We start from the raw sequence: 24,870 nt of genomic DNA on the forward strand, positions 1-24,870 counted from the left end.
TCTGAATGTAATGTTTTTGTACACTTAATTGCATGTTAATATATATATTTTAATGTAATTTCTACTTGTATGACAAGTATTTAAAATATAATTCTGTAATTACACATTTGTAATAATGACATTTAAAACACTACAGTTACAATTATAATCAAGTACTTTATACGTGCTTTAGTGTGTTCGTCAACACATCAAAATAACAGTAATACTTTTAATTTGACATTATTACAAAGTGCACTTTTTAAAAGTGTACTTAAGTGTGTTAAACATTGTCATGAACATGTACTGTTATTTCATTGATTTTATTTTATTTCATTATTATTTTGAAGAAAAAAAATACTATTAAGATTTGAAATACACTACGAGTGCACATCAATTCAATTCACATTTATTTGTATAGCGCTTTTCACAATACATATTGTTTCAAAGCAGCTTTACAGAGAATGCATGTATCTGGTTTCAGAAATGTACATATAATCATGCAGTAAGCTAACAATGTAATAATTTAGGCAATTTAATTTACAATCACTGTTAGCAGATTAATTTAAGGTAGATGCAATGAGCTCCTGGAAATAATGAATTATATATTAACAATAATTAGGATATATAGAAATTTAGGAATGTGCATGTTGCATTTAATGTGCATTTAAAACAATTAAGTGCACTTCTTTTTCATAAAGGATCCCTTATATATTATATAAACACCTCAGCAGGTAATTTCAAAGCTTCCACGTGTAATGTTAGTTTCATTCTGTGGCCTACTAGAAGCGAGTAAGGTAACTGTGTGTCACCAGAAGATTATACAGGGGGAGGTTGGTGTTCCCAGCCTTTCAGGATTAAGTTATTAGATGCACGCACACACACACACACACACACTGCTCTCTGGATTACACCCGCTGTCACATTAACTCCCAGTGACACATTTGAGAGAGAACACTGCTAGATGCATCAAAAGATTTGACACATTTGTGCATAGTTACTCTTTAAAGCATGAAGCCAAGAACGTGTGCAGAATAAAAGGAACGATAGCTTCTTCAGCTAAAACCGCGTGTTACACCAGGGTCACCTTCCTGCAGAACATATCAGTACTGAGGAGAGGCATGAATGTTGGTTTACTTCAATTAAGGCTCAATGTTTCCATTAACAGATAATTCATATATAACACAGGTCTGAAGTCACATTCCTTGTCTCATTAGGTTTCAGGAGAAGCCAAGCGCAAGTGTAATTGGTCAGCATCTCTCCAATCAGGCAGGCAGGCTTGTGGAAAGGTCCATTAACTCAAATGGAAATCAATGGCTCACTATAGTCAACAGTGCTCCATTTCACTAGTAAAAGCACAGAGCATGAGGGAAAAACATTTCTGTTATGATAAAGCTTGATTAGTTTAAATTATTGAAGACCTACTAGAAATGCAGATGATGGTGCAGAAATATGAGAAACAAGTAAATCAGCAAAATACTAGTGATGGGGTTTTATTGCATGCAAGTAAATTTACTCACAAAATAATCAGAAATTACTTATATTCTTTTCTTTTTGAAAAAGATTATGATATTTTTGAAGTACTAGTGTAAAAATCAACAATATAAACATGACAATAATTCAGTTCAAAGTACCATGGCATCACCTCATCCCAACACCAGTCATTTTTGCACACAGAATTGGAGTTGACAAAGCGCTCCCGACTCCGAAACGCTGCTAAAGTTGAGAACTCGCTTAATTAATAACGCGTTTTTATTAATGACGCTGAATATTGGATGACTGCCGCTGCGCGAGAGTTTATTATAGGGGACCGGTAACCTACACACCTATGCACTAAATAAACTATGTAAACATGTACGATTAGTTATATTATAACAACGAAGCACTTCACAAAGTTTTGAGTATGTATTTCAAAACATTTTCGCTTACCAAAAGTGGCTTGAATGCAGATGAAACGGACCGTCTGGATGCGCTGCCATCAGGGCATTGCTTTATAGGGCGGGATTATCATGTTAATGGACAGTTCTGAGCACCAATTGCATTTCAGGATTTGGAAGCTTCTTTGGAGATTACAACTGTGAGAACCAATCAAATTCGCGCGTGAAGCAGGAGAGGCGCGGGGCTGTAATGTGACAGTTTCGGGATTGGAAAGGTGTGCTATAAACATGTAGCGTTAGGCCTAATTAAAATAAAGGTTACAAACGGGTTATTTTGCAGCGATGCCATAAAGAACCTTTCACTGAACAGCTCTTAAAGGATTAGTTCACTTTCAAATTAAAATTTCCTGATAATTTACTCACCCCCATGTCATCCAACATGTTCATGTCTTTCTTTCTTCAGTTGAAAAGAAATGAAGGTTTTTGATGAAAACATTCCAGGATTTTTCTCCTTATAGTGGACTTCACTGGAGCCCAAACGGTTGAAGGTCAAAATGACAGTTTCAGTGCAGCTTCAAATGGCTTTAAATGATACCAGACGAGGAATAAGAGTCTTATCTAGAGAAACGATTGGTCATTTTCGAAAAAAAATACAACTGTATATGCTTTATATAAACAGATGATCGCCTTCCAATTGGTTCCGCCAAAACCGCACTTTCTTATTCTTCAAAAAGCTTACGCTGTATGTCCTACGGACCTACGCCTTCACTATTCTACTTACGGAAAAATGGAACTGGCTCTGCATTCGTTCTGTAAGTAGAACAGGTTTTGGCGGAAGCACTTGGAAGGCGATCTTTTGTGTTTATAAAGCATATTATACATTTACATTTTTTAGAATATGACCGATCATTTCTCTATAAGACCCTTATTCCTTGTCTGGTATCATTTAAAGCTCTTTGAAGCTGCACTGAAACTGTAATTTTGACCTTCAATAATCCTGGAATGTTTTCATCAAAAACCTTAATTTCTTTTCAACTGAAGAAAGAAAGACATGAACATCTTGGATGACATGGGGGTGAGTAAATTATCAGGAAAATTTTATTTGAAAGTGAACTAATCTTTTTAGAGTGAAAAGCATTTTAAAAATCCTAAAGGGTTAGTTCACCCAAAAATGAAAATTCTGTCATTAATTACTCACCCTCATGTCGTTCCACACCCATAAGACCTTCATTCATCTTTTGAACACAAATGAAAATCTTTTGATGAAATCCGAGAGCTCTCTGACTCCTCCATAGACAGCTATTTAATTACGACTTTTTTACGGTCCAGAAAGGTACTAAAGACATTGTTAAAATAGTCAATGGCTACAGTGGTTCGACCTCAATTTTATGGAGCTACAAAAATACTTTTTGTGCGCAAAAATAAAACAAAAATAACAACTTTATTGAACAGTATCTTCTCTACCCATTTATGATGAAACCAGACCAGTGTATTGATGTTGATAAATTGACAAACTGATTTTTTAAGGCACTTTATACAGTGAATAAAAAAATGTATGGGTGTACTAAGTTTTTCACACAAGAGATGGACACTTCTGTTTTAAATATGGTGTAACACAATGGTGTCTTCTGCTGGATTACATAAATACTTAAATACCAGAACTCTAAAAAATGCTGGGTTAAAAACAACCCAAGTTGGGTTGAAAATGGACAAAGCCAGCGATTGGGTTGTTTTAACCCAACTGTTGGGTAAAATGTTTGCCCAACCTGCTGGGTAGTTTTATTTAACCCAACTATTGTTTGAAAATGACTATATGACTGACTTCAATTAAATTAAAATGTTCATTTATTAAAAATATTATGTTAATTTTCAAGATATCTTGGGTTCATTTTAAGTAAGCAATACTGTATTTTTTAAAAAATAGTTGATTTAAGTAAAACTACCCAGCAGATTGGGCAAACATTTAACCCAACTGCTGGGTTAAAACAACTTGCTGTTTGCTGGGTTTGTCCATTTTCAACCCAACTTGGGTTGTTTTTATCCCAGCATTTTTTAGAGTGTATAAACAGTTATATTGTAATTTAAATGTAACATTTGAACATGATATAGCTTAGTACTCTATTCAGTGGCCTGAAAAAGTATATGGGGGCTTGAATATGTATGAATAGCTTTGCATTAGGTCTTTATAATGACAAAATATCAGTGGCATTTTTAAAAAATCTTTTTAAAGAAACATAGCAAGACACTTTACAAGCAAAATATATTATGTCGAAAATAATATAAAGCAGTGAATATAGTGTTCAAAATTTAAACACTTTCTGGTTATTGCATTTTGTGGAAAAATGAATGTGATGAACTATCGGTTACTCTTTAAGGACTTCTATGTGAGATTGAAGAGAACTGACTTCATATATCCACTAAAAATCACTGAGGCGTCAGCTAATTGAAAGTCAATGCAAAAATGTCAAAAAGGCTGTTGGTATAGATTGATAAAAGGCTATATTTGGGGCAGCTGGAGAAGGACAAGCAACAAGTTGGCTTGGCTCCAGGCATAAAACACTTTTAAATGAATTATTGACCATTAAAACACTGATGGAGCCATATTGACATACAGTGAAAGTAGTGACCTTTGTATGTGGTGTATTTATGAATTATTAATTTGTTAACAATTGTGAAAACCTTTTTTTCAGCTAAACCCATAATGACCTAAAACGTAAATAATTACAGCTGTTTTAATATTTTTATATAAACATGTTCTGTTTGTCAGGTTTTAATGTGATAGGGGTTGCACCGACTAATCGACTAGTCAACTGAAATGCTCTGGGATGACGCTTTAAGCATGATGTCGACTAGTCGCTGGTCATGGCCTATAGAGGGCGCAACGGGATAATAAAAATCTTTGGAAAAAAGATTTCTCTTCCTTGTCATCCTCCTATGCTGTTTACGTTGTTGACTTAGTTCAGCGCTTCCAGGTTCTACGTCAGAACGCCGGCTCGATGGCTGCATCCAAAAACCTAGGCAGCTGACTTGTTGCCTCACTGCCTTGTTAGGCAATGACTTGTAAGGCAGTGTTTGTGCATGAAACTGATTTCAGACAGACTTCTGAGGCAGCGTAACAGTTTAACCCTCTACAGCACAGCATTGCACTCAAGCAACAAAGTTTTCTTTAAATGATTGCAACCAATTAGAAAGGTTGAGAAAGTACCAAAGAACAGTCCAGTAGGGTGCTGGAGTCACTATCAAGCACCATTTGAAGGTGGGACATCCTGTTCTGACACATGGTCACAGGAGCACATGGTGTGAGAAGAAGGCAAGATTATTTGCTTTAGTAATCTTATTTAAAATGACATGAACTGTACATAAAAAGTATGTGTGTGTGTATGAAGGCGTAGAGAAGCCTTTTGTCAGGTTTTATGAAGTTTTTTTTTTATTTTGCATGTTCAGAAATTCAGTTTTTCTTTTCGTTGCCTCAGGGAAACGTGCAATAAGGGGTACTTTTCGAGGATGTTTTGGACAATACCTCACATTGACAATAATGTGTTATAAGAAGGGACGATGCGGGTGTGCAGGAACACCTAAAGTGATGTGCAAAAATTGTAACATACACCTCTGTTTCACAGCAGAGAAGAACTGCTTTTGAAGTTTCGTACAGAGTGAAATCTTATTACATGAAGTACATTATATGACATGACAAACTACATGAGACAAACCTGTGCATGTATCAAATTCAATATATCAATGTTTTCTAAGTGTTTTTCCCTTTTTACTTAATGATTTCTTGACATTTTTTTAAATGTGGTTTTGCATTGCTCTCTGAGGATTGTTTTATGATCATTTTCTCTATGGTTCTGTACCATTATTGGACAACCTTGGCCTGAGGCAACGAAAAATATGTTATCAATAAAATGTTTCCAAATGAACCAAAAAATGATGTGGAATATTTTCCATCAACATGTGCAGTAGAGGGTTAATGATCTACAGCAAAATAGGAGCTGTGGTGAGAACTAAACAAATATTTAATTACTGCCGTAGAAATTTCTCGCTAGAGATGACATCTAAAGTGGAAACTGTTTGTTAAAAATGTACCTTTACACACAAACTGACCAGCAAACGCAACTTTCGGGCATCATTTTTGTTTTTCTAGCTCAACTGTCACAGAATGGAACGCACAGGATTGTGGGATATCAAAGGTAGCGAAGGATACATCTATGCAGCCTTAAAAAATCGATCAGATGAAGGTATCTCAGGAGACAGGAAGTGAAGCTAACATTGGATTTGGACGTGCCTTGATGCCTTCCTACCTTGAAATGTGTCCTCCGAAGGCAGCATTTTTCAGTTTTCGGATACAGCTATTATTTGCCGACTCCTGCGTTAGCATCACACTCATGCGTCATGGTGCTCACGTGAACAGCGTCGGCCAATATCGAGTCGGCGTTCTGACGTGCAACCTGCACTGCACTAAATCTACAATGTAAACAAAACAAAAAAAATCCCATGTTTTGAGGAATAAAATGTTTAAATTCAAGTGAATGATCCTGATTTGTAATTGTCCTTTATGACTGTTGCTTGTCAGACTGTACCATCAATCTCAAGCGTTAATTTCAATCATGGCTTTAATTAAAAAAGAAAACAAACAAACAAAAAAAAAACGAAGAAGTGTGTGTGGAGCAAGTGGTGGGCTGCGTCCAAAATCACATATCCTCTTCCGTGGCCTCATGGTATAGTAAAGTGTCCATCGAATGCACACTTCAGAATCTCACTGGAAGTAGAAAGTCTTCCAGGAACTTTTTTCCTACTCTATTATTATTATTACTGTGAATTCGGACATACTTCCTTCGTCACATACTGTTTTCCACCTACTATATAGTAAGGAAGTATGCGGTTTGTTGTTGTCACTGTAATGACTGAGACAAATCAGACGCAATTATTTGTATACTTGACAAATAATCTTTAAAATTCACTCTGGGGTCTTTGGACCTTTCCCCCAAAAGACCAACTTAGGCAAGGGCTTCATGGATAACCATGGATACCAACTGATAAGATGGTTTATTGCTCTAAACAATGTAGCCACGTGGAATAGCAGAGTCCATAGGGAAGACACAATGCCTGTAAAAACACTCTTCTGCCTCAATTTACAGACAAACTGTTCTATAAATGAACACGCATCCCAGGACATTGTGTGTATGATTATAACTGTCTTGTAAAGTGTTTCTTGCATTGTATTTTGTTTTATGCATGTGTGAACTATTAGTTAATGTAACCTTACGCATATTGTGTCTCATCAAATTAATGCTCTTTTCATGACTCACACTTTTATGTATGTCACCTCCTCATAGAATGCAGTGTGTTTGTTGTATTAATTGGAGAGGTATTTCCAGTTGTGAAATTCCTCCTTTTCTCATTGGTTAGGTCAACCCTAAGCGGTGTGACTTTGCCCAGACTTTGAAGAGCCGCACAGCTCTGCCTGCTCTCTTGCTCCTCTGACTGATGCTAGACATCTCATGGTTGGTTCATTCAGTACAGGAGAAATGGATTGCAACTTCAACACCATCAATTCACGGAATCACCAAGAACCTGTTCAGACTGCTTCTACTGCAAAGGCATGCAAGTATCGAATATTGTAAAATCCTCTTACTGATGTGTTTTGAAATCAGAGACTGATGGTTCTTTTCCTAGTTAAATGACTCTTCTCCATAGCTTCATTTCCTGTACCCATTTCCAGGATCATTCTGTCACTTTCCATCTTACCTATGTACGAGTGATGCGTTTGTGATTTAGTTAATAAAACTTGTGTACAATACATATTTGGTTCTGACTCACTGCCTGCAGATAAATTGTCACTTAAATGATCTGGATCTTGTTACATGCTCTAAACGCTGTAAATGCTAAGAAATAATTATTTTTCTGTGGCCATGAAAAATTCCCTTTTCTTAGAATTAATTAATAATCAATACTGAGTGTTCAAAGGACAAACTGATTGATTGCAATGTTAATTTAGCTACATCAAGTTAATCTAATTAACTGATTCAAATATTCATAATTAATCATAAGTTATGAATAATTATTAAATGGTTAGTTCACCCAAAATGAAAATTCTGTCATTAATTACTCACCCTCATGTCATTCCAAACCTGTAAGACCTTCGTTCATCTTCAGAACACAAATTGAGATATTTTTGCTCAGTGAGGGCTGCATTGACAGCAAGATAATTTACACTTTCAGATGCCCAGGAAGCTACTAAAGACATATTTAAAACAGTTCATGTGACTACAGTGGTTCAACCTTAATGTTATGAAACGACGAGAATACTTTTTGTGCGGCAAAAGAACAAAACAAAATATGAAGCTTCTTGAAGATTAGAAGCTTTACGAATCTTTTGTTTCGAATTTTGTTTTTTGTTCAGAGCGTACTGCCAAAACTGCCAAAGTTACATGATTTCAGTAAATGAGGCTTTGTTACGTCATCAGTGTTTCGAAACGCTTCAAAATTTCAATGGTTCACGTGACTTTGGCAGTTTGATACATTCTCTGAACCAGTTTTTCAAAACAAAAGATTCATAACATTAAGAAACCACTGTAGTCACATGAACTGTGTTAGACATGTCTTTAGTAGCTTTCTGGGCATCTGAAAGTGTTTATTATCTTGCTGTCAATGGAGGCCTCACTGAGCCATCGGATTTGGCCAATGGAAATATCTTAATTTGTGTTCCGAAGATGAAAGAAGGTCTTACGGGTGTGGAACGACATGAGGGTGCGTAATTAATGACAGAATTTTTGGGTGAACGAACCCTTTAATATTTCCCCTTTGAGCTAATTTGCTACATCACACCAATTGTGTCATCAGTTTCCACGCTCCTTCTGGTTTTTGATTTGGTGGTTGTCATAGAAGTCACACTGCAGAACTGCGGCTCAAATATGGTCTGAGGTAAAATTGTCAATGGTCATTAATCGGCTGTCTGCGAACATGTCAAACTAGTGATCAAAGTCTTCAGATTTTGGCCCAGGATCAGAGGAATCTATTAGGGTTCACAAAATTATCAAAAGACAGCCAAAAAATCAATCTTAGACGGCCAAAACCTTACAGTATGAACTCAGCGAATAGTTATACATCATCACACTATAGGCCCCGCCCACCGGCGTTCAGTCGCTTACTCATCTGTTTCAAACTATACAGAATAAAGACTTTTAATTGCATGAAATTGCATTTGTTAAACCTTTCAATGGAGCTCATAGTATAAAATTTGACTCGGGAAATAGTAAAATTATTTTTATGGCACAAAATGAAGCAATGGTACAATCCTACATAAATCTTCAATCGATTAGAATGAAGCACTCAATGATTAAACACAGACACGGACTGAACATTATTTACAGAGTAGAAATAATAATAAAAGATGTTGTTTCAGCAAACTACAGGTGCAAACCCTATGATTCGTTACAGTGTTATTTGCTTTATATTTTTAAAAGGAGACACAAATATATCTGAATGCGTGATGTCAATGTCAGTGATGTCAAAAAACTGAAAACTAAAATCACAATGATAAAACTTGGGAAAGAAAAACAGACATGTGACAGTGAATATTCATTTGACCGATCAGTGATTTAGAGGAAGAGATGGATGGTGTTACATTTACAAATGAAAATTTGAAGTAGGCACATGTTTATTTAGTATAGACAACACAGGTTCTTAATCATTTGAGATGAAAGATGGAACCTAAGAGGACAGTAAAAGGTAATAAACACTGCCATTAAGTCTATACACCGTCAATCATGATCAAAGCCAATTTAAATCTGAAACAGCAGCTAGCATTTAAATGGTAAATGTCTATATTAAACAAAGTTAGTCCATTTAGCTTGCATCAATAACAATAATAAAACTATTTCAACTGCAATCTTTGTAAATAAGAGAGAATAATGCCTTTACATAATGTAGAGAGAGAGAGAGGGAGAGGGAGATCTGCAAGGAACTGGTTCAGAAAGTCAGTTTATGTATTGAAAATAACAAAAAATAACCGTTTATAAAGGATTTTGTTGTTGTTGTAATAACCAACCAAATATATTCTAAATCATCAGGCTCTTAAAGTGAATTCTGTGTGAATGGTATAGTTGATCACTTAAACAGGTTGATCAATGCAGGTGTTTACTAAAAATAACATAAAATAATGTACTTATCAAAGACGCTAATTCAGAAGTCTGCAATCATTTCTGTGCGACCTCTGTAGGTATAAATAAAATATTAGTATTCATTTACAAACTGGCAACCTGTCCGTATTGCACATAAATGGTGACCAGGGCAGAACCACCAACAAATTTTATTTACTCACCCACTTGTGGAGTTTTTTTTTTTTTTTTAAACACAAACTAAGAAATTTAGCATTATAAAGGAGGCTGCTCTTTTTCATAAGCTAACCAAGCTCACAAAAAGACAATAAATCACCAATAAAAAGCATAAAAATAATCCATGACTCATGTGCTACATTCTATATCTTGTGAAGCCATATGACAGCTTTGTGCGAGGAACACAGCAGAATTTAAAAGCATAGTTCACCCAAAAATATCATTTATTCACCCTCATGTGATTCCAAACCCTTAAGAATTTCATTCATCTTTGAAACACAAATGAAGATTTTTAATGAAACCAAAAACTTTGACACCTCAAAATGTTCATAAAGAGATTGTAAAAGTAATATATATGAATCCAGCGGTTTAATCCATGTCTTCTGAAGAGACTCGATCACTTTATATGATGAACAGATTTAATTTAGTCTTTCATTCTCATAAAACACTGATCAACGCACATACATAGAGCACATCAAAAAAAAAGAGAAAACTTTACTCACAAGATGCCTGAGAACAAACCTCATTGATTCTTGTGCATCAAGCAAGTGTATTTTATTTTTGTTTATGTATACTAAATTAAATTTAATCCGTTCATCATATGAAGTGATCGTGTCTCTATAAAAGACTTGGATTAAACCACTCGATTCATATGGATGGATATGGTTTACAATATCTTTTTGTTGTAATGCGCTAACGTTTTGGAGAATACTAAAAATATCTTCATTTGTGTTCTAAAGGAACAAAAAAAATTTCATGGGTTTGGAACGACATGAGGGTGTGTAAAAGATGACAGAATTTTCATTTTTGGATGAACTAGTCATCATTCACTGAAAATCTGCTCCTGCAACACAGTTAGAAAATCTCATTTGCACTTCCACATATTTAGGCTTCACACGTGTCCAGGTTTGACAGGTCTTTTTTTGTTTTGTCGAGACTCAAACACCTGAAATAGGTGTGTCAGATTATAAAAAAAAAAAAATAAAAAAAATAAAAAGTGCAGTGTTGTCATACACTGCAAAACATCCTGCAAAAAAACAAAAATAAATTGTGTGTTTTACGGAGCCCAGCACATGACATGCAGGGGGAAAAAAATTTACTAATTTGTTCCCTCGATTCATAAATCGTACGCAAGAATTCGTTCCCCTTGATTTGCTAAATCATGCACACTATTTATAAATCGAGGGAACGAATTAATAAATCATGCGCACGATTTAGCAAATCGAGGGAAAGAAATTGTAAATCGTGTGCAAATTGAGGAAACTAAATAGTAAATCATGTGCATGATTTATAAATCGAGGGAAATAAATAGTAAATCATGTGCACGATTTACTTTTTCCCCTGCATGTCATGTGCGGGGCTCCGTAGAAGAGAGAAATTTATATGGGTTTGGAATGACATGAGGGTGAGTAAATGGTGTGTTTTAATTTATTTATGTATTGACTATTTTGTCAAGAAACGCTGTCAGCAACTTCAAATAGTTTTTACATTACCTTTAACTCTGATTTGGACATTTTAGTAGAACAAATGATTTTGTGAACCACACCAATCTGTGTATTTTTGTCAGGAACTGTAAAATGTTGCACATATGCTGTTTAGTGTTGGATGCACTAGCTATAACTAAAAGTGTGATGGACGTGTATCTCAGTGAGACTGGACTGAGACAAAATGCATCTCAAAAAAGGGGTGTAAAAATCCAAAATCTGTGATATACATCAGAGAAAATGGATCCCTAGAACAACCAAAGTGACCGTTTTTAAATCAACGGCTCAGACTCGTAGAGCACCGCGTCCAATAAGCTCTGTGGTGTCGTTATCTGAGGGGTGACCCTCCTCATCATCAGTAGCTTCATCTGAGTCCTCTATGGGTGAGCAGTACTCATCCTGGCCCAGGAGGGGCACGTCATGCTGCGGTGTGTGCGGCAAGCACTGTGCGGAGGTTGTTACCGTAGCCACGGCTGCCGGGGACGTTACGGTGGAGGCGTAATTGGGAGGCGGGCTGGAGGAGGCAGGAGACGCGGGGTTGGATGAACGAAGGAGAGGGGTGCGCTCAGAATCGGCCTCACTGATTACTCCTTCCTCTTCCTCGCCAGCCTCACGCGGCCCTGCCTCTTCCTCAGAATCTGAAGACTCAGAGTGTTCTGGGTTGGGACGGGTCACGCGTTGCTTGCACACCGGGCAGGTTTTCTTGGTTTGGGTGAGCCAGGGGTCCACACACCTGCAGTGGTAAGCTGAATCATGGGAGCAAAAATAGTCAGGTTATGGTATTCTGAACAGGGACAAAAATGAACTCTACCTAAAAATAACTCTGTCATTTCGCTGATGTGGAAAACAATGAAAATCCCTTCTTCCCTGACTGTATCAAATTTAAGCCAGGCTCACTTTTTACAACAAACATCGAGAGCCACTAGGGGTGGGCGACATGACCAAAATCTTATATCAAGTAATTTTTTTTTTCATGATAATGACATATACTTCCATTCAAACATTTGAAAGTTAATGCTTTTGAAAGATCACCAAGGATGCATTTATTTGATTAAAAAAAAAAAAAAAAAACTAATATTGTAAAATATTATTACAATTTAAAATTAAAGTTTTCTATTTGAATATATTTTAAAATATAATTTATTCCTATGATCAAAGCTGAATTTTCAGCATCATTACTCCAGTCTTCAGTGCCAAAAGATCCTTCAGAAATCATTCTAATATGCTGATTTGCCGCTCAAGAAACATTTATTCTTATTATCAATGTTGAAAACAGTTGTGTACAAACAGTTGTTGTTTTTTAAAGAAATGAAAGAAATACTTTTATTTAGCAAGGATGCATTAAATTGATCAAAAGTGACACTAAAGACATTATAATGTTACAAAAGATTCCTATTTCAGATAAATGTTTATTAGGCTGCTGTCACTTTAAGATCGAATGCACTGATCTAATATACTGATACACGTGTGCTTTCTTTCTTAACTGTTTATGTTCACTTAAGACATAAATTACTGTGGATATTTGCAAAGATGGGCATTTTGACTTTCATGCCCAATAAGGCGGCAAAAAGATTCAGTACCCACACGCTCTATGAGCAGCGGCATCATGTGAGTACGTCTCTCAGACAGTGCGCACATAATATACCAAAATAAGTTCTCTTTCACTGCTTATAGCACTAAAATCACTTGTTTTTATGATACGAAATGACGGGTACGTCAAGTGACAGCAACCACGATAGAGACAATAGTCCAAAATCTCTACTGGTTGACAAATCAGTTTATCATGTATACCGATATATCGGATATCCCTAAGAGCCACTATGATTTTTGTGGTTTAGTGGCAGAAATGTTCGAACAGTATTAAGACTAACCCCAAGTCAATATATACATCACACCATTTCATTTAAAGATAGTAAATAGAATGGATTTATTCCCTTCTTGAAACGATATGTATTGTGAAAAGCGCTATACAAATAAATGTGAATTGAATTGAATTAAATACCACATGCATAATTTCTGCAATTAAATTTATTTTACATAATATTTACTTAATTAGTATTCCCTTGTTGTATTTGAATTAATTTTTCCCCTTGATTCATCAAATTCAAGCCAGACTCACAGTGAAATGCCACTTCTCACAACAAAGACCAAGACCCACCATGATTTTTGTTTTCTTCTGGTGGCTTAGCGGCAGGATTGTTTCTCAGAAGGATTTATGAAATTTAAGAAGAAAAAAAAAAAAAAAAAAAGTTCTGAATAGTGATCAGCAGATTTTTTTTTTTATAGGCGATGCCAAAGCCAATATCTTAGAGAGTAGGGTGGTTGATGTGTGTGTACTTGTTTAACTATACTTATATAGTGAAATATTATGAACACTGACTATTGAGGTCCTCAGTAGTTAAAAAAGCTTATTAAATCAACCAAAACGTTTTTATTTGAATCTTGGGTTTTGCATATCTTGGGTTTTGTTTTCAAAATCACACAAATCAGAACGAGCAATTGTAATGTCAAGCTAAAACATTTAATTACTTTCACTTAAACTTTGAAATCCATACTTTAGATACACTTATTAGACAGAGGATAAAAACAACACAGATTCAACTAAAACACACACTTCTCTCACACAGATGATTGAGCAGCTCACTTACCATGTGAACACGGCAGCACTCTCAGCTTATCTCCCTCTTCATATTCATCCAGGCAAATCGCGCACACATCATACTCATCACCTGAGAAAAACATGGCATTACTGAAGTGTTAGATGGTCCAGCAGAACAATCATGCTTGCTATCAGAACCCATCAGTCTTTGTTCGAGTATATGATGTATACTCCTACATATGAGATTACAGTGCTGCTTTTTATTCTCTTTAGAGCACCTAAACATGATTTTATGGAATAGAAAATAGCTGAACTTCTATTATTTGTGACTAGCAGTTGTAATACATTTCTTAAGCTATGCTATGGAATTTTTCTTAGACTCCAACTTATGTTTGGTTTGCAAACCTGGACATATTTTGGACTTTTGGACTATTTCCTGTGGTAATAAAAAGTATGCTAGATGCGGTCCATAGAGCTTATATTGCATTTAACCCAGACTGACTCATTAATAAACTCTTTTTCTCACCTTTAACAAACTTGTGAGTGGGGATTTTCTTCAGCTGTTCTTTGGAGAGTCTGTTTTTCCGAAGTCTCTTCCTGTGCTGCACGCACCGCACAATCTGGACCAATCAGAAGGAAGAACATAAATTATCACCCACCAATGAATGCATAATGGGCTCTTTTCCAAATCCTAAATAGCTGCAGACCTAGACAACATTTTTGGACATCATAAGGGCGCTGAAGCTATTCTAAACTACTTTTTTTCAGTACTTTTGTATGTTTTTAAAGGGATAGTTCACCCAAAAATGACAATTCTGTCATCATTTACTCACCCTCAAGTTGTTATAAACCTGTATAAATTTCTTTGTTCTACTGTACACAAAGGAAGATATTTGGAAAAAATTTTATTTGATTAAAAATAAGAAAAAAAAACCCTGTAATATTGTGAAATATTATTACAATTTAAAATTAAAGTTTTATATTTGAATATATTTTAAAATGTAATTTATTCCTGTGATCAAAGCTGAATTTTCAGCATCATTACTCCAGTCTTCAGTGTCACATGATCCTTCAGAAATCATTCTAATATGCTGATTTGCCGCTCAAGAAACATTTATTCTTATTATCAATGTTGAAAACAGCTGTGTACAAAAGAAAATGAAAGAAATTAATACTTTTATTTAGCAAGGATTCATTAAATTGATCAAAAGTGACACCAAAGACATTATAATGTTAAAAAAGATTTCTATTTTAGATAAATGTTTATTAGGCTGCTGTCACTTTAAGATCGAATGCACTGATCTAATATACTGATACACATGTGCTTTCTTTCTTAACTGTTAATGTTCACTTAAGACATAAATTACTGTGGATCCTAAATAGCTGCAGACCTAGACAACATTTTTGGACATCATAGGGGCGCTGAAGCTATTATAAACTACTTTTTTCAGTACTTTTGTATTTTTTTTAAAGGGATAGTTCACCCAAAAATGACAATTCTGTCATCATTTACTCCCCCTCAAGTTGTTATAAACCTGTATAAATTTCTTTGTTCTGCTGTACACAAAGGAAGATATTTGGAAGAATGTTTGCAACCAAGCAGATCTCACCCCCCATTGACTACCATAGTATTTTTTTCTGCAGAACAAAGAAATTTATACAGGTTTGGAACAACTTGAGGGGGGGTAAATGATGACAGAATTTTCATTTTTGGGTGAACTATTCCTTTAAAAGTAAAAAAAAAAAAAAAGCTGCAATTCCCATTCACTGTAATTGAAAACAACAACTAGTACACTAGTAAATCTTACAGCATTTCATATCATTAGAACCGACTGTAATTCCATGCATGATTCTTGTACACATTGAGGGAACAACACTGACCAGTATGATGACCATGACAATGATGATCATGCCCACGACTCCAGTGAAGGGGATGAGATAGTAGGACAGAGGAAAGGAGAACTCAGGCTTCAGAATCACATAGGCCCTGCAGCAAAGTAGGTCAGCAAAATGTTACGCACACAATAACATGCATAAACAAACTTTGCCCCTGAGGTTGGTAAGCTGAATAAAGTCATTCAAAATGTGTGTATTCCAGTCAGAAGTCTGGACATGTCTGGACATGATTGTGATGCTCTCTGATTGAAATTAGATTTGTACAAAAATTTAAAATGTGCCCAAGCATGACTTTTTGCAACAAATGACTAAATATAAACAGTTTTAATTTTTTTCTTCTTTTCTTTTTAGTAAGTGGATGAGTTGGAGACGATGATAGTTAAAGAAAATCAAACTTTCTTTTTCACTGTAAACTACACAAAGGGAGGCAACTTTGAAAAAGTTCAAACAAAAGATATGACATAAGATAACAATAGATAACATAAGATAACATTTTGATTTGTTGGCTATTTCCAGTCACTGCATAATTACAACACCAGGGCTCGACAGGGCAAGCATTTTACTCACATTTGCAACTAAAAATAGATGTGTGCACAGGTCTTATAAGTATCTTAAATGATATAACAAAAGTCATAATTATCATTTTAAGAGGTCTTACATTTCAGGGCTGGAAATAGCGATATGGTTTAATTTGATTATTACAAATTAAACCAATGATTTCATTAAATAAATGTGAGATATGCCCTTTCAAAGTAAAAATGTGGCTCTGTTGCCCGTTTTACAGGTTTGCGGTTTTAGAGCAGTTTCCAATAAACGAATACAGTGCATTTAAGTCAGGCGATTGCTTATGATCTACTGTTGATGAATTATGACAATGTTTACTTTATGGTGTTTGTATTGTAACATGTTTTAGAATATGTTTTGACCACTTACTATTAGACTAAAAGTATAGGAATACTAATAATTATAAAGGAGTAGGTGAGTCCAAACGACTGGTTGTATTTATGTATCTATCTATCTGTATTCCATTTTTGTGTAAGAATGTATGTAGCTGGTTTTATTCTCACCCTTTCTCTGGTATGATAAAGCTGCGCAGTATTTGAGAGGCATAGTAGCTTGTGAACACAGAGGGAATCTCGATCTCCTCTGCGATGGTGTCTAAACAGAAACAAAACAGATTGTGAGGATGATAAAGTACACGTCTTACAACAAATGTCTCAAACCAATTTGAAAAGGACTGTATTTACATTTTTTAAAAAAGGCTACTAATACTCTGATTGGTAGTTGTAGTTGCAAAGTTACTTATAGTTAGTAGAATGTCTAAAGTGGACCACTGAAATCAAGTGTTACCAATGCATCTTATTTGATTGTTTTCAGCTATATCAGTAAGAGTGTAGTATTCTCAATAACATTTCACCCACACTCGGGACAGATTCTCTGTGGGCCTACCCATATCTACGAACATTAAACAAACCTAGGTGCACATGCGTTTATTACCCATAATTGTTCAATACAAGCAGTGCATGTGTGTTTCAATCTCACCATTGCTGTATCCCATACTGAGAAGTGAATTAGAGTACATGTTGTGAACTATTGCTGCACTGAAACCGGCCCTCTGTGCATGGAGCACCTATAAGACAAAAAACACCAAAACAATATTGCTCACTTCTTCTGTTGTTCATTATCGACTAGACAAGTATGGATGCATGACATTTCTGTGGCCTTATCAGTCTGTGATATAGTTAGCACTTTTTAAAATATATATTTTTAATTAATATACTTTTTCCTCAATGGCAGTTCTTCAAAAGTACTTTCCTGCTATATTTTTTTTTTATTTTTCCATGGCTGACTTTATGATGGCTGCCTTGTCACTAGATAATATACCCTTGTGAAAACGAAGTCTTACATTAAATGTGCACTTAATGTGCCTGAAATCTTAAAAGTATATTTAAAAAAAAAAAAACTACATGCAGATTATATAATATTGCTGAAATAAAAGGGCAGTTAAGCGTACTTAAAGAGAGTACTTTCATTACTAATTCTTCGTACGCCTAAGTACACTTTTAAAATGTGCACTACATTTAAAGTTTATTTATTTTAAATGTACTAATTTGCAACTTCATTATTACAACTGTGTAATTACAGATATATTTAAATCCATGACACACAAGTTTCAATAGAAATGACTTTTTTTTAGTACACTTTAACCATAAACAGAAGTGATTATGAAGTTACATATAAAGATGTACTTAAGTCCTACTTAAACTGGCCAAAAAAGCACTCTAAAGTTCAGCTAATTGCATTTAATATAAATTTAAACTATAATATATTTTCAATTAACATGCATTTGTCTGAAAACATTACATTCAGTTTGCACTTAAGTATATGCTTTTAAAGTATATTATTTCCTTAAGGTCTCTTTTTAAAGTATGCTGAAGTATACTTCTTTTTCACAAGGGTATATTGCTTAAAAAATATAAGTCAAACATATAACATATAATAACATATAATTTGGAATAAGCCTTGCTGTGCAGGAACATTAACCTTGATATCAAAGTTACAGTCGTAGCGTCGAATGAGGACGATGTATTTTGTAGTGCTGTTTGTAGTGGGATCGGAGGGTGTGGGAGAAACTGGAGGAGGATCTATAGGTATGCAAGCGTTCAGAGGACTTGCTTCAACCAGCACACCCTGGGGGAGAGAGAGAGAGAGAGAGAGAGAGAGAGAGAGAGACAAAGAAAGAAGTCAGTCACTCTCATCCAGTTATTTTAGCTACTGGGTAAAACTACAAGTCCAGCAGCAGGGATTCAATACCGTGAGTCCATCTTTTGGCAGAGGAGAGCCAAAGAGAGCAGGCAGATCTTCGAACAGCATGGAGGTCATGTTACTGTAATGCTGCATGGAACAGAAAAGAGGCCATTAGCAAATGCAGTATAAAGACATTATAAAGCAATCAAACAACCCATATTATAAAATTAATATTGATTGTAGAAAGGTGAAGTGTGTAGATTTTGTGCAACCAAATACTCGAAAATGTACTGTACTATACACAGTTGAAATGCCTATAAAACCAATTAAAGCCTTAATAATCCTGAAAGCAGACACTTACAGCATATATATATGCCTGACCAGGAGAGGGTGCCAGAGCGAAGCATAAGACAAGGACCGAGACACCCAGAGTCCCCACACACACCATCCTGAATTAGGCTGGGCCCTGATGAGGGGCGATGAAGACCTGCACACAGATTCATGATTTTAAAACCTTCAACATTAAAAACACCTACATTTTCAGTGTACAATGTCTAAAGAAATTAGACCAAGAAAAGGATACAAGAAACAGTTCAATCTGTTAAATACATAGATCACTTTTTTATATAGCTTTATAACTATAAAATAAATGTTGACTTACAACTTGCACATATCAGCTCATGAAAAAAACATTTCTTCCCTGAGGATGAAGTCATGATTATCAGCAGTTTTGTATGTGGGAGATCTGTGCTAATAATAATAAATCTGGAGTTATGAATGATTTTATCTGTGTTATTTATATCACTGCAGTGACCCACTAATGGGCTAAAGTCGCTGATGAAACTGAAGTAGTGACAGATCTTTTCTTCCACTCTGTGGTGTAAATCAGAGCGTAAAAAAAAAAAGTGGACTAAATTACTGGAGAAGTCCAGCATGCGTCACCAGAGAGAAGAATGAGCTTTGACATTTTGATTATACATTACCATGTTAAAAAAAAAAGAAAAATATTTAAAGGCACAAAAAGAATCATTCACAATACAATATATAACATGCATTTACAAAATACATAGCTGAGAATAGATAGATTACATGCTGACTTCAATGATCTGACCATAACAGTTTCCCATTTTTAAATAGTTTCCTATAGACCAATTTGGAGCAGACGTCACAGTTGCGTCACTTGCAGCTGTGCGTGCACAAAGTGTTGGAAGAAAAATAGTTGTAAAAAGTGGAGCAAAAACCACAGAATAAGAGAAAAATGTTTTTTAGTGCCTTTGGAAGGCATCATAAACATCTGCAAGTCACAGACTGGACAGATGAAACCTGCGATGTTTAGTCTACTATTAAAGCATGAATTTGATGTAAACAGTAAGTCTACATAATATTCACATATGCAGTTTATAGGGGACATACATAGCAGTTACAGCATGAACATTTTACATAGATAACTTTTAAACATAGCCTATAATATTTTTATTTTACAATTCTGACTCTTTTTTCTTGCATTTGCGTGTTTATATGTCCCAGTTCGGACTTTAAATCTCACAATATCAGGGGGAAAAAAGTCAGAATTGTGAGATATAAACTCGAAATTACATTTTTTTTTTTATTCTTTTATTCCGTGGCTTCCACAGAATGCTACTGCAGAACTGTCATTTTCTGCCACCAGACAGAAAATGATAATTGGGTGAGCATTGTAATTTCACAGTAATGTTATAATAAATACTTTTTTTTTTTTAAATACTATTTTTTTAGAGTGATATATTGCAATACTAATATTTCATATTTTTGCTTTTATTTGGTCTTTTTTTTTTTATTTAGTCTTTGTCATTTGTTATTATTGCTATTATTATTATTTTGTAGCCATTATCGCAGATGAATCGCCTTTAATAATGAACGTGATATTGCGTAGCTTGTCAGTGAACTACGGCTCTGTCTATTAAATGCCGCTCCATTTGAAAGCAGGGGATGGCGATTTTGTGGTAATCAGGGAACCGGCTTTACTGACGAAATGCGCGTGACAAAAGCATTCGTTATATCGCCCAGCCCTACTCCGCCCACAAAAACCATCACCGCTGTTTGCGAACACAAAATAGGTCTATTCAAACAACATGTTAAACTATCAAAAAACAAACAAACGAAAAGCTTGTGATATGGCTTAGTATGACTGTGATTAGCAAATTGCAAAGGTTGTGATTTAAGTAAATGCGCTGCCTGTTTCAGAGTGAAGCGGCGCACCGTGTTCATTCACACGTGAGCAGCTCATTATACGCCAGTGTTTGCAGCGTCTCGGTTCACAGTAAAGGCTGCTCCACTCAAACTCCATCTCTGCTCTGACTTTGGGTCGCTTTAACTTAAGAATTTAAGAACACAACATGTGCCAACCATCTTCACATACTTGTAATGAGAAGCACTTATCAACAGAAGAGAGGCTTTAAAGGTGCAGTGTGTAAACTGTAACAACATCTCAACTCTAACAACTACTAACGGCTGTTAGTACTAAAAACATATTTAAATCAGTTCATGTGAGTACAGTGGTTCAATATTAATATTATAAAGCGACAAGAATATTTTTGGTCATAGATTCATTACACTCCGATGCTTCCTGAAGCAGTGTTTTGAAATCGGCCATCACTATTTAAGTTGTTATTTTTTATTTTTTTTGGCGCACCAAAAATATTCTCGTAGCTTTATTATATTAATATTGAACCACTGTACTCACATGAACTGATTTAAATATGTTTTTAGTACATTAATGGATCTTGAGAGAGGAAATGTCATTGCTGGCTATGCAGGCCTCACGGAGCCATCGGATTTCAACAAAAATATCTTAATTTGTGTTCTGAAGATTTACGAAGGTCTTACGTGTGTGGAACGGCATGAGGGTGAGTAATAATTGGGTGAGTATTGTAATTTCACAGTAATGTTATAATAAATAATTTTTTTTTTTAAATACTAATTTTTTAGAGTGACATATTGCAATAGTAATATTTCATATTTTTGCTTTTATTTAGTATTTGTCATTTGTTATTATTGCTATTATTATTATTATTTTGTAGCCATATTGCTATACAGTATAATCAAAAAGTTTTTGCCAATTTGTGCAGCCCGACAGGCACAGGAAACCAAATCCCAATCACGATTTTTGTCTACAATAATTGCAGTTACATTTTTCCTCCAAATCATTTTTTTATTATTCTTTATACACAAGATTTGGTTTTAGTGCTTGACTTGTATCCTCAACTATTTGCAAAAGTACCACAGACACATGAAAAGTGTCATTCAATGACAGTTTATTTTAATGCTTCCTTAAAAAACAAACCCCTCTTAACATGAATGCATCAAATCTAAGAGTCATTTCGAGAATTTCACTCTACTCAGCTTTCCGATAAATAACTAACCCATTAAGCGATTTCAAGTGTTACGACACTGTGAGGAACCTGCCGTTTAAATGAGTCACGGAAGTGAAACCAACCACAGGAAGAATTAACATTCTATGAGGGAAAAGAGAGCCTAGAAAACAAACTTGAAACTAATCTCTCTAGTCAACCTGCATTGACCTCTGAAGAAGCACAACACAGGTTTAATGCCAGTGTAAAGATCTACTCTTAATGGGGTTAATTCAGAAACCAAACATGAGCATTCATTTCAATTCAATAAAAAACAAAACACTAGATAAGACATGAATGCAAGGTGTGCCTGAGAGTCATCCAACATGTTTTTAGCTGGTGGCTCAAATGAGGAACAATCTTTCTACATTTGCAAATGGGATATTTGAGTTGTTTCCTGAATAAACAAGAAACTAGGCAACATTTTTTAGCTAGGATCCTGACACACAGTCAACAAGACAGATTAATCACCTATTCAGCTGTTTGGAGATTATTGTCACCAACCTATTAATATCAGTGGCATTTCTTTTGCATGGAAGATTTAACATCACTTTGCTGTTTAATAATCAACATTATTCTACTTAACCCTTGCGCGGTCTTCATTAGGACCGTATTTTTTTCAGTACAAAAAATGCTAAACTTTGAAAAAAAAAAAGTAACTTTTAATTGTCATAATTGTGATTTCATAATATTTAGACATGAATCCAACTGAAAAATACTTGAAAAGATGTATTTTAGTTAGTCAAATAGCACATAGCCAATAGTGGAGCTCTACAGCCATTTACTGGAAAAAGTGAGTTTTTTTTACTTTTAAAAATGCATTTTTCCAAAAGATGGGCAAAAATCTTACACTAAACCATGTCATATTATCCATGTTATCCCCTATGAATGAAAGTGGGTCTTTTATAAAATGAATTTTACATAAAAAGCTTTTTTTGTATAAAAAATAAATATATATTTTATTGAGTAGGTTATTTATATAAATTTAAAAGATATGATAAATCCTCCAAAACTGCACAAATATGAAGTAAAAACAGTAAAATTACATTGTTTTTTTTTTTTTTTTAAAAAAAAAACAATTTTGTTACAAAATTACAAAAAAACATTACTTTTTTTTTTTTACACCAACATAAAAACAAGATATCGCTCTATTTGTTTTAATTTATTTTTATTTGTAGATCTAGAAAGTGATAACAACTGTACAAAGTTTCATGTCACTTGGACTAGGATAACATTTTTATTTTTTATTTTAGCAAATGTCGTTTGGGGTCTAAAAAGACCCCAAAGACCTTATAAGGGTTAAAATAGTGAGAATCTCTTAATGTTTATTGCTTACATTAACTTATTTGAGTTGTTGAACATTTTTCAGCTATGATTCTGATACAGTCAACAAGACAGATTAATCGCTTACTATTCAGCTGTTTGGAGATTATTGTCACCAACCTATTAATATCAGTGGCATTTCTTCTGCATGGAAGATTTAAAATCACTTTGCTGTTTAATAATCAACATTATTCTACTTAAAATAGTGAGAATCTCGTAATGTGTATTGCTTACAAAACCATGCACACCTTTTTATGGTACGCCACATGTGAAAACATGTTAATTTTTCTGTTTGCGATGACTACTGACTTCAAGACGTGACATATGACTTTACGCAATTTATTGCCAAGCCCTGGATAATTGTGAGGAATAGTAAAAGGCACAAGTCAGTCAACTCATAGATCAGTTAAACTAGTAATGCTTTAGCAGACTTTAAAGCTTCTGAGCAACAGCACACGGACCTTATAACCAACTATTACAACTTAATTACACCCAACACCCCACATCTATCGTTCTTTAACTGACAAACACAGACACAAAATAGGCACTAAAAGAAAATCCCAGAATTCCTAACTATGATAATGTACGAAATACAACAATTGCGTCATAAATCTATCATCCCTCGACTTGAAGGAAGCTACTTAAACTCCTGCTGTCCCGTTGAATATATTATACTACTTCTTGAAAAAACAAATTATATTCGAAAAGAACGTATCAGTGTCATTTGTAGTGGAACAACGCCAAGGTGTCAGTTAGTTAGAGGGTTTGTAATGGTTTACTCACTGTTCAAGCGACTGCCAGCTAGCTGGCTTATCACTTGTGTTCCTGAGCGGACAGCTAACTTAATGTCTTCCACTCGCGTCGTTGCTTTGATTCAGCTTTAATCGCTGTAACTCGCCGCTTATTCTTCCACAAGTTCCTTCTCGAAGCTCAGAGCTCATTGATCTGTATCGGTTTCACGGGACGCCTGGCTGATTTGACCCTTAGTGGAACTACGATCTCACATTTGTTTACAATTCTGCAAGGCCAACAGGAAGTGCGAGAACTGGAATTATCGCGATATCAGTGACTGAGATTCCAAACGAGTATGCGCGGATCCATAGATATATATATATATATATATATATATATATATATATATATATATATATATATATATATATATATATATATATATATATACATAGATGCCTCAATAACGGCTGTTTCATGAGATAATCTCTGAGCCGCAGCCTAGTTTTA

At 34.9% G+C, this 24,870-nt stretch overlaps 1 protein-coding gene across 1 annotated transcript; it reads right to left on the reverse strand.

The window, feature by feature from the left end:
• Positions 1-9,104: 9,104 nt before the first annotated feature.
• On the reverse strand, positions 9,105-24,646 carry rnf167 (ring finger protein 167). The gene is made up of 10 exons (XM_067407424.1): positions 24,412-24,646; positions 19,278-19,403; positions 18,983-19,063; positions 18,713-18,859; positions 17,711-17,798; positions 17,236-17,326; positions 16,154-16,259; positions 14,799-14,892; positions 14,322-14,402; positions 9,105-12,419 (listed from the first exon to the last, which is right to left on the reverse strand). Exons 2-10 carry the CDS (start codon positions 19,362-19,364, stop codon positions 11,959-11,961), a joined length of 1,236 nt encoding a protein of 411 aa, XP_067263525.1. The 5' UTR covers positions 19,365-19,403; positions 24,412-24,646; the 3' UTR covers positions 9,105-11,958.
• Positions 24,647-24,870: the final 224 nt, after the last annotated feature.

This window comes from Chanodichthys erythropterus, chromosome 13 (assembly GCF_024489055.1).
Source record: "Chanodichthys erythropterus isolate Z2021 chromosome 13, ASM2448905v1, whole genome shotgun sequence".
Lineage (NCBI taxonomy): Eukaryota > Metazoa > Chordata > Actinopteri > Cypriniformes > Xenocyprididae > Chanodichthys > Chanodichthys erythropterus.